General features: G+C 40.9%; 1 protein-coding gene across 4 annotated transcripts in view; it reads right to left on the reverse strand.

Moving 5' to 3' along the window:
• Positions 1-919: 919 nt before the first annotated feature.
• NPNT (nephronectin) overlaps positions 920-10,720 on the reverse strand; it is a 76,695-nt gene continuing 66,894 nt past the window's right edge. For all 4 annotated transcript variants that reach the window (XM_045284264.1, XM_045284263.1, XM_004703294.2 and 1 more), the window contains 2 exons: positions 5,077-5,333; positions 920-3,717 (listed from right to left, as the gene is read on the reverse strand). In XM_045284264.1, coding sequence (XP_045140199.1) covers positions 3,622-3,717; positions 5,077-5,333 — 353 coding nt within the window. In that variant the 3' untranslated portion in view covers positions 920-3,621. The remainder of the gene's footprint in view (positions 3,718-5,076; positions 5,334-10,720) is intronic.

Here is a 10,720-nt window from a genome sequence, read left to right on the forward strand (position 1 = left end):
GAGGATTCCTAAAGAGATATTAGGCTCTATAATTTATTTATAGATAGTATACATTATATACAAAGATGTTACCTGGAGGCCTGGTTAAACCGTAGATTCTGATTTAGTATATGCAGGGCATACAAACTAATTCTAAACAAGGTGGTTGAACAAACACTCGTTTGAAGCCTCAACCTCTTCTTTATCTCAAGCATGAAGTGCTTATTCACCCCAGATGTGAGTCTCCCACTTGTTAAGGGCGTTCTGAGTTATGCTGCAAAATTACAGAAGACACACATAACCTGCATTGTGCACGGCTGACACAGAGGCCACCACAAGGATCGCAGTCAGAGTAACAGTTGTGACTGTGGCTCAGGATCTGGAAGTGTTTCCTTCTGTTGGGACAGGGTCGCCATGGGTCGGAACCGATGCAATGGGACCTAGCAACAACAACAACACGATTCTGCAAGACTGAATTTTCATCTTGTAATTAATATGTTTTTTAGGTAGCTGTCTTCATCAGATAAGTTTGCCGGTGTATAAGTAAAATGTCAAAAATTAACAACATCCCTGAAAGTAAAAACACGGCTCACCTAAAATTAAAATTTACTCATGTATCTATATATAGCTTATCTTGCCTTTCCATAAAAGGATTCGAGACATGCTCCTAGATTAAAAAAAAAAAAAAAGGATTCGAGGCAAATATATATAATAAATCATAAATCAACTTGCTAAGGAAAACCTGGGGATCTTTTCATCTCTTTCCCTGTGGATGCTGATTAAAAATGTCTCACATTTTATCATCTAGAAAGTAAAATCATAATAGTCCTCTGTCTCCCAAAGGGCATCCCTCTGATAGATGGATTTTGTAAAAACATCAATGTCCTACCCCAGCCCTCCAAAGCACAAAAAATAACTCGAAATCATCAGAAACAGACAATTGGCATTATTAATAGTGTCTTTAATTTACAAAGAATTATTTTTATTTGGCTGCTTTGGAAAATCACTAACAGTTGTAACTTTATAAAACATTAAATAATAAACAAGATGATGTTATACAGTACTTTGGATAACTTCTTCCATCAGCTTAGTGCAATGTATTATTGGCACCTAAAAGTGAAAGTTTTAATTATTTCCCCTTTTCTTCTTCAGCTGTGCAGTTACATGACCAAAAAGGAAATTTATCATTAAAAAAAATGGATCTAAGGCCCTATTTTCTGGACCCTGCTCAAAGGCTCAATGATTGAAATTCCCCTTCTAATCTACCCACCCCTCCCCGCCAAGTTAAATTACAAAGGCCTTCTCTCACTTGTTCTCTCTCACACCTACACAGACTAGGGTTTCGTGGGAGCTGAGAGATTTCAAATCTCAAGTGAAAGTGAATTACACTGATTTCGTGCAGGGAAACCTTAGGCAGTGCAGTATTTCAGTAGTCAGGTTAATTTCTCGCATACGTGGCACAGAAATGCCCCAGGAAAAAACACAACAGCTCTGAACTGCGTCCCTGGACCAAGGTCTCTGAAAATCCCAATCTTCTTCTGTTGACCATGTTAAGAGGCAGCACAACTTTAAGATATTACTAAATATTAAAATACCAATGCTAATCTCTTTGGAAACCAACAGTTTCTTTCTTTTCCTTTTTTCTTCTCCTTTTGCTTACCACTGTGGGGTTAACATAAGGGGAGCCCTATTTTAGTGGTTGGCCACTTGGTTGGCCCCTTGTGGCCCTTCTCGATGACTCACTAGTAGTTCAATGAGGAAATGTCTAAATTAGATCCTGGCCTAGTCTAAAGTACTTTGTCCTTAGAGTGCCTCTGCATTCCTATTCAATGAATTATGATGATCAAAATATTTGGAGGGAAATGCATTATTTTGACTTTGAGGTAAGAATATCTGTAACCACCTTAAATACGTAAGGTTTTATTTCATTTTTTAGAAGCCTCCAATAAAAACATTCACCCTTTTGATAAAGGATTCTACTTTAACAACGGTCCCTGCCAGGAAACGCTCCCTCATGCTCCAGACTAAGCCTGTTTCCTCTCCTGCTATTCTTAGTGCTTACGGAGAACAGCTGGTGGCCATCCTCCCTGGTCCAACCCATCATATACTTGAAAACCACCAATGGTTTGCCCCTCAGTCATCTCTTCTCCAGGCTGAATAATCCTAGTTCCTTTAAGTTTTCATCACAGATCTTTTTTTCCAACCCTTTAATCATCTTTGTGAGTCCTGGTAAAACAGCAGAAAATAGTTTGATTACTTGAGCAGAATTGGAAAGATAAAAAAGCTTCAGGAGTAAATTGCTTTTCAGAAGTTATATATATGTATGTAAGTGTACAGATACACTTACATGTGCATACATAAGTAGTTTTATAAAGTAAACTCTACAGGGAGGAAGTACGGTTGGGGGTTCATGGACCTTAGTTAAGACTTCAACCTTGTCTTGCTCGTTATGGTTAATCTCAGTCCATCATCCAAAGCCTGAAAGAATAGGTTTACTTGCTATCCCGTCCTGATGTGTTAGCACACACGTTATGAACTCGGCCTGCCTAAATTTATATTAATAAGAATGAACGTGAAATCTGTCCAAGAAGCATCCCTTCCCTCTGCTTCCATGCATGAATCGAAGCACTTCCGTAAATCCAGAAAGTTTACCAAGCTTCTTACATATTGTCAGAGAGCCATGTCACGATGATAAAAGCTGCTGTTTTGAAATTGTAACCTAAAACAGGAGGGTTGTATGTGTTCGCTCTCATTTCTTGTCGACCTGAATGGTTTGCTATCCTTTGTAGAGATCAAACTCTGTATCGTTAAAAATGAAAACGTCATCACTTCACTACAGCCATCGGACACTTCTTCCAATGTTCATTTGCTGCCGATGTAAGGTCCTGAAACTGGATGGCTTTACACCATGTGTCCTTTGTTCACTCGAGAGATCACAAGCTGCCTTCTACCTTGCAACTAGAGTCGGTAAATATCAGGATCATGTAAGTACTAAATATTGATAGCACATTTACACAAAACACACTACGACTAACGAGGATTCCGTGCCCACTCTGCGTAATTGTCTTTAAAATAAAATACAGATAACAAGGTCAGAATAAATGCATCTTGGTATGTTACACACCCTTCTTGTATCAAGTAGGTGGCAGCAAAAGTCAAGAGTTCAGGTCCAAGCCAGAACTCACTTAAATGAGGAGGATAAACCCATTTCCCAAGCACAGTGTACAGCGCATCTTAAGAGGAGTCATCAATACTACTCATGGTACAACACTGAACACACAGCAAGATGGCCATTAGCACAGAAGCTTTCTTTTGAAAACTTCTCTCATAACGTGTTACAAGGAGCACCTTTTAACCTTTTCATGAAGGGTGGTGTGGGTCACACATGCGAAGGCCTTCCTAGAAGCGACAGGACGGAAGGTCACACAACAATGACTGGGATGTGTGTAGCTACCCCTTACATTCAAGGAGGGCTTCACTGTTCACTGGAATTGCACAACAACAGGCAGCAAGAGGTGGGTCATCGACCAGCCTTTCCCCGGACCCACTCTTCTCCTAGGCCTGACACGAGGGAGGAGAGGAGGTGAGGATGGGGCAGAGAAGCGAGAGCAACACAGGACGCCAGTGCTACTTCTGGAGTTGCTAGGGTTCTTCAGAGCAGCGGCCTTTTTTCAAGCTCACATCGTCCAATCCAATCTCCCCCGTGTGACCACGCCTTTTTTCACCTTTGAAGATGACCTAGGGAGAGAACGCACACACCAGTCAAGCCACCTCTGTTCCTCTCCAGCGCCCGCCCATTGCACGAATCTTCTTTCACAGCTAAGGATTAGACGTTCTATCCAAGGAAAAGGCTCGAGCACACCCACCTGGGTCCCTGATGAAGCAGGGCATGCTCTGGGGGGAAATGGAAATCACCAAGTCACCTGTGGACCAGGCCACAGCACGCAGAGCTAGGGAACCTTTCAAAAGCTGGTCCACTTCTGTCATTGATTACCAAGGTCAGAAGGCAGAAGAGGGGGGTGGGTAATGAAGGTGTGGACATTCAGAGGCAAAGATCTGGAAGATCAAAATTAGGCCGCCTATCTTAGAACTTTCCTCATCCTGCCCTGTGGAGTTAACCTGGTTTTGCTACTTAAAATTGGGGGGTGGGGTGGGGTGGAAATCAAGCATCACCATCTAATCCCAATGTTATCTATGTAAAAATCAAAAACTTCCCCTATTCTTATATATTTATCTTCTATAACGCATCCCTGGTTCTTTAAAAAAAATTTTAAAAGGAGAAAGATTTCAGTGCTATGACTTGAAACAATTGATTATCTTTATTTCTCCAAGCAATATAAATATCAGGGAAAAATTAGAAAAAAAAATCAGACCGTAAACCAAATCCAAATATCACCACTACAGTTTGAATGAACTCTGTAGAGCTTCTTGCTAGAATTGTTCCTACAAACGATACATTGAGGCCCAGGCGCAGGATCTTCTAATAACAAATATTGTTCCAACATCAACACAGAAAAGACCTCTCCAAATACAGCCATGATCTTGTGTACATATGTAAACTATATACATTCAATCACAGATTTCGCCACATTTTGTCCTGAGTTGAATAGGACTTGCTAAGGGTATTTTTCTAGCTTCCCACTCAAGGCTGCTTAACTGCAGTCGCTGCGGTCGAGGCAAAGAAAATGGAGCTTTAAATCAATCAATCCAAAAAGAAAGACGCGAGACTGCCAGGGTCAGCTATGACGGGCATCGTTGAAAATGCAGGGGATGAAGGAGCAGGTCAAGCAGGTCCAGAGAAACTCGTGACTCCCGCCCTTGGATATTTGTGTTGTTTCTAAAAACTTACTCTATTCCTAAATTTGCTTTCTCCCCACCCCATTTTAAAAAGAAAAGGGGGAAAGGGGTGGCCATGGTAGTCATAGAGTATATAATGAAGAAACAGAAAGGAAATTACATTGAGTGACGTCATCACACCCAGAAACAAACCAAAGCCCTTCTTTTGTGTTTAAATTAATGAAGAGACAGGCTTCTTCATTGCCAGACGCCAGAGTCCTCCTCTGAAAGGAAAACTGCCTCCTTCGCAGTGCTACTTACACTCTTGACGTCAGCCCCTCGCAAGGTGATCTGGGTATGCCTCCAGCCATGGCCACCATTTCTTCCCCACAGGGCTGCTCCGTGGGCACCGTGCTTCCTCACAAACACTTGGAGTGCGCCGGAGTGCAGCCCGGTCACCTTGTGCCTGAACGACAGGCACAGGTCCCCTGAATGCATGAGGTGGCCGAGAGGTAGGACCAAGCGCGCAGCCTTTCCCCCTGGGCCTTTGGCTGCTGAGATGGTCAGATATTGTCCACCTGGAACGGGAAAAGCAGGGCTGTGTGTGTCCATGCCAACATCCCTCTCGATCATAAATAGTACGGACAGGAGTTTTACAATTTTGCAGTTAAGAAGTTGTACACTTGACAGCTATTTATGTGAGAGAGAAAAAGAAGTAAAATAGGCCTGATTTCTCTGCATGTCTTAAATTCTATGGTGTAATGTTTACAGAACACATTCTTTTTTTTTAAATCATTTTATTGGGGGCTTGTACAACTCTTAACACAATCCATAATACATCAATTGTGTCAAGCACATTTGTACATTTGTTGTCATCATCATTCTCAAAACATTTGCTTTCCACTTGAGCCCTTGATATCAGCTCCTCATTTCCCCCTCCCTACTTACTCCCCCCTACCTCATGAACCCTTGAAAATTTATGTTACTATTATTTTGTCATATCTTACACTATACGACATCTCCCTTCACCCACTTTTCTGTTGTCCATCCCTCAGGGAGGAGGTTACAAAGATCCTTGATTACAAGGATCTACATATAACCTCCTCCCTGGGGGATGGAGAACAGAACATGTTCTTATTGTTCTTAGAGAAGGTTGAAGTCATGCCAGTAACTAGTAATGCAAAAGCAATGGGATATGATCTTAGACATGGACATACACGAGCATGCACATTCACCACCTCATAAGCTCCACCAGTTTAAGGCTGAGTTGATTAGGTTGGGTTAGGCAGAATTTCCTATGTGGAAAGCTAACCTTTAGGCAATCAAGTAGATGCTCATTTAAAACCACCAGCTAATCCGTGGAAGACAGATGAGGCGTTCTACTTCTACATAAAGATTTATAGTCTTTATAATCTACGGGGGCAGTTTTCTGTCCTGTAGGGTGATGATGAGTCAGTACAGACTTGATGACAGGTGAGTTTGTTATTAACAATTGTGATGTTTTTTGTTTTAAGCATCTTCTCCGCTACCCAGTCCCCAGTGAGCTCCCATTAGATCTCGTGGGTGACTTCTGTGTCAGCTTGTGTGCTAAATGCTTGACAGGGGACATCCCATTTAACCCTTGGTCTGTCTACTGGCTTCACAGTTCTCTGGGGCTTCTGAAGTCAACTCTCTTGCTATATTCTTTTCTCTTCTGAAAAGGTGAGTCACCTAAGGTGTCATCCAGCCGATGGGTGACCGACAGGTGGTTTGAACTTCAAACTGCTTGGCCCCTCCACCCCACGTGCTATGGTGGTTTACATGTTTTATATTCTTCAGGGGTCTTTGAACTCCTTGAAGTTGGAAGCAACTTTCCGCCAAAGCTATGCTATTGCAACGCTTGGCATATGGTAGGTGTTTACGGCTATTTCTGGAACAAATGAATGATGTTCTCAGAATCCAGCAAAACTGCAGAGAATTGGGTCCTGAATTCATGGACTTGACAAAAACAAACAAGTACAACACTTTCTACCATTTCCCCTGGTCCTCAGATTATTTAAACCAACATTTAGGGTCAACAGATGTACATGGCCTTTATGATCTCCCCATAAGTCAGCTTTTGAATAATCTCGACTATTTTAGGTAAGATATATGATTATTATAGTTAACCAGCCATTTTGCGCAGGGAAGCACACCACAAAGATTATTGTCATTCTTCTAGAGAGTTCCTGCTAACGAGACAAGTTAAAAAATGAAGACATCCTAATACAAGTTTTAAATAAACCTTTTGCATAGGTATTTCAGACTCTACGTTTAAAACACAGTGAAAGAGGTTATGATAGTTTTTTCTCTAAAGAGCTGCCCTGTGAGCGTGCAATTAAGTTCAAGATTGACCACACTACATAAAACTACATAGCCACCCAAATGGGCAGTTAGACAGTACACATTTTTTTCACCTCCTTCTCAATGTTTTAGGCTATTTAACTGAGAGTTTTCTTAGAGATTTCAGCATATAACAATATTTTTCAAATCTGTATCCTGGGAAAAAGATGTACAATTAGAATCTGTCATATCAGTAGAAATACAAACATGTTCCTTTAGAAATATAATATTTGGATAGGAAAAAACAAACAATCAGGTTAGAAATTAAAATAACACAATAATTTTTTTTAATTGTTTATATTCTTCTCTGATTTTAGCATACAATAATACACTACACACCAAAACATAACCCCACCTGAACTTCCCAGAGGAATAAATAAAGCCTGTGAAAATGTCAGCTGTACTTCAGCATAGTTCTACAAGTTTATGGTTAAAGGATTTATCGATAATTCCATGCCGGCCTGGTTTTACCACACACACCTAACCCTGCTTCTAATTCTGTCACATCTTAGTCTTCCAGCCAGCTAAGATATAACCATCTAAATTACAACCTGTTCTCAGATTTCCTGGGGAACTCCACTCTGAATCAGAGGCTCTCAAAGCTGACTTAGATTTTCAATCCAGTCTTCATCCAATGCTCAAAGCCTTTTAACAATATCTTCCCAAGTGTCAACCAGTCAAGGATCAATATCTCCATAAACAAGCAAAGAAACAAACCCTCCACCTTCCACATCAGCCTGGTCTGTTTTTAGATAGTTCTGGTTCCCTGAGAGTGAAGTGAAACTCCTTGTAGGTGACTCCTTCTCATCATGCCATGTGGCCTCAGCGACCAACCTACAGGATGGTCAAAGGGCAGTCGGACAACGATCGAAAGCAGCTCTGCTCCACCACGCCTATTCCAGGCTAAACATCCCATTCCTTGGTCTGCTTTTCAGGAGCCTCATCACACTTACCGTCGAATCACTCTCCTCCGAGTGGCCTGCTCAGGTGCTTTACCTCTACACTTCGTGGGTAAGAACGAACCTTCACACATGCTCTCGCTAACCTGAAGGGAGCTGGGGTCACCCTGGTCTCATCCAGGACAAATACCGTATTTCTAGGAAAAGAACTTTTTGGTAGCAGTGTCACAGCATCTCACTCAAGTGAATCGCCCTCTCTACTGTAAGTCTGCGGGCTTTCACACTGACTGCTAACCGATACCGCTCCCCTCCCAGAGCCCATGGGCAACACACCTTGTACTCATTCCCATCCCAGCCTTTTAACTGTGACCCAGGGACCTCATCTTTTGGGTCCTACTTATTTCAGTGTCCACAGCCACGTTCCCCTCTGGCCTTGAGTCATCTACAGTTTAGTGACCGTGTCTTCAATGTCTTTGCCCAAGTTATTAGTAAAAACTTGGAGCAAACCTGGAAGAGTGTCTTCTTGAGCAAAAGGAGTCACCCAATCACCCATGAAGCCATCAATGCCTCTCGATTTGTGCTGTGCATCACAGCATAATGATTATAACAAACTTTTTTGTTTATTATTTAAATCATTAGCTCTCTTGCCACTTTTTTCCCCACTAGAGGGAAAGGGGGATTTGGGTCACAAAAAATTTAAACATTTATAAATGTGTTGAAGAATTTTTTTAAAAGGAAAAGTACTAAATTGATTCTAGATATAGTATTTAAAGTCTAAAGATCAAGCATTCTATGATCTACACAGAATGATTTACCAACACAGAGTAAAACAACATCTAATTTTATCATTAATTGCTCTCCTGAATGTACCTTGAGTGAGTTATTCATTATGATGATGAACATTACTTATCATTCCTCACACATGACTGCCAAAGATCCTTCCATCTGTAGCAAACTTCTCTAGGTCAGTGGTCCATCAAATCTACTGGCCTGTAATCTGCTAATCAGATCATGCATTCCACCACAAGAAAGCTGAGGTCAGACTGTGGGGTAGCAAAAAGCCCAGCATCTCCCAGACACTGAAACGCCTATGAGACCACAAGGGCATAAGTCAGAAGCCCAGACTTTGACACTAAATTCCATTATCCGTAGCTTTAGGAAATTTGTACAACCTCAGTATTTCCTTTATGAAATAAAGACAGTATTACCTGCTTCATAGCATAGATTCAAGTTGTGAATAATATTAACAAAAGGATGGATAAGGCAGGACTCGATTGTAAGGAGCCCAGATAGCATAGTGGGTTACACGATGGACTATTAATTGCAAGATCAACAGTTCAAAAACCACTAGGCATTCTATCAGAGAAAGATGAGGCTATTTCCTCCCATAAAGATTTACAGCATCAGAAACCTTAGGGAGCAGGGTTAAACTGTCCCTATAGGTCACTCTGAATCAACATTGACTTGATGCAGTTGGTATAGTAAATATTGTAAATCCCAGAGAGATACAAATGGTTTATGCTTGATGGCTAACCTAGAGGCGGTCAGTTCTAATCCAGTTAGCAGGACTATGGAAGAAAGGGCCTGGCTATTTGCTTCTGTAAAGATTACAGTCCCGAAAACCATATGAAGCTACTCTACTCTGTAACACATGGGGCCACCACGGATTAGACTTGTCTGGGCAGCAAAGAGATTTGTTGATTATCTGCAGTAAACATTAAGTAATAGGTTCTCTCTTAACCACATATGTCTGTGACATTACTCACGCACTGTCTTGTTCAGAATTAACCTTACATGAGCGAAAAGGTAACCATAAGAAGAAGATGGAGAATGAAGAACCTGGTGTGTGTGTGGAGAGGGAGAGGGGACATTAAGTAGTATTTGATTTCATAGCTAAAAGAAAATGTAAAGACCATTTAAATCTATGGAATATTCTTGGTTTTAAAAAGTTGATCTCAAATTTCATTAAAAAGATAATTTATATTTTAAATTTATAATTTAATCTTATTAACTCAAATGAATATTATTTTTAGAATGATCTTTTAATACTTGTTTACTCAGTAAGCAAACTGAGGACCAGCACCAAGAGTATCTCAGAGAGATTTCAGAGTCTCAGGCCCTAAATCAGATGTACTATCTCAAAAGCTGCATTTGAAGAATCTGTGTGTCCAGGTAACATGGACACACAGAGAAGTGGGAGAAGAACTGTGTTAACAGATCTAAAGCTCTCTCAAATTAATCTCTGTATGGTTTGTGCATTACCTATATAACAGATACAGAGTTTAAGCACTAGCCTTGGAGGCTAAATTATACACTTCAAGGTTTTCCTTCATGTCTTGCATCTTTCAGAGGGGTAGAACCATGAGTAAAAAGAGGGGTCTAAAAAAGAAATAAAGAAACAAAATTCTTTACCTTCAATTGTTGGTCTCACCCATTAAAGATTTGATTACTGGGGTGGGGGAGGAAGAAAACCAACAACAATATGTAGCTTTGCTTCCTAAAACTAGGAGACCAAACATCTTTTGGGAACTGAAATGTTTCCTCAGTAGAAAGTAACAAAGCCCACATGGAAGAAGCACACCAGCCTGTGTGATCATGAGGTGCCAAAGGGATCAGTTATCAGGCATCAAAGAACAAAAAATCATATCATTGTGTGCTCACCTCCATGATATGATTGCTGAAGACAAATGGGTGCATAAGCAAAT

The sequence above is a fragment of the Echinops telfairi genome, unplaced genomic scaffold (assembly GCF_000313985.2).
Source record: "Echinops telfairi isolate 266 unplaced genomic scaffold, ASM31398v2 ScPeMD7_7468;HRSCAF=8506_0, whole genome shotgun sequence".
Lineage (NCBI taxonomy): Eukaryota > Metazoa > Chordata > Mammalia > Afrosoricida > Tenrecidae > Echinops > Echinops telfairi.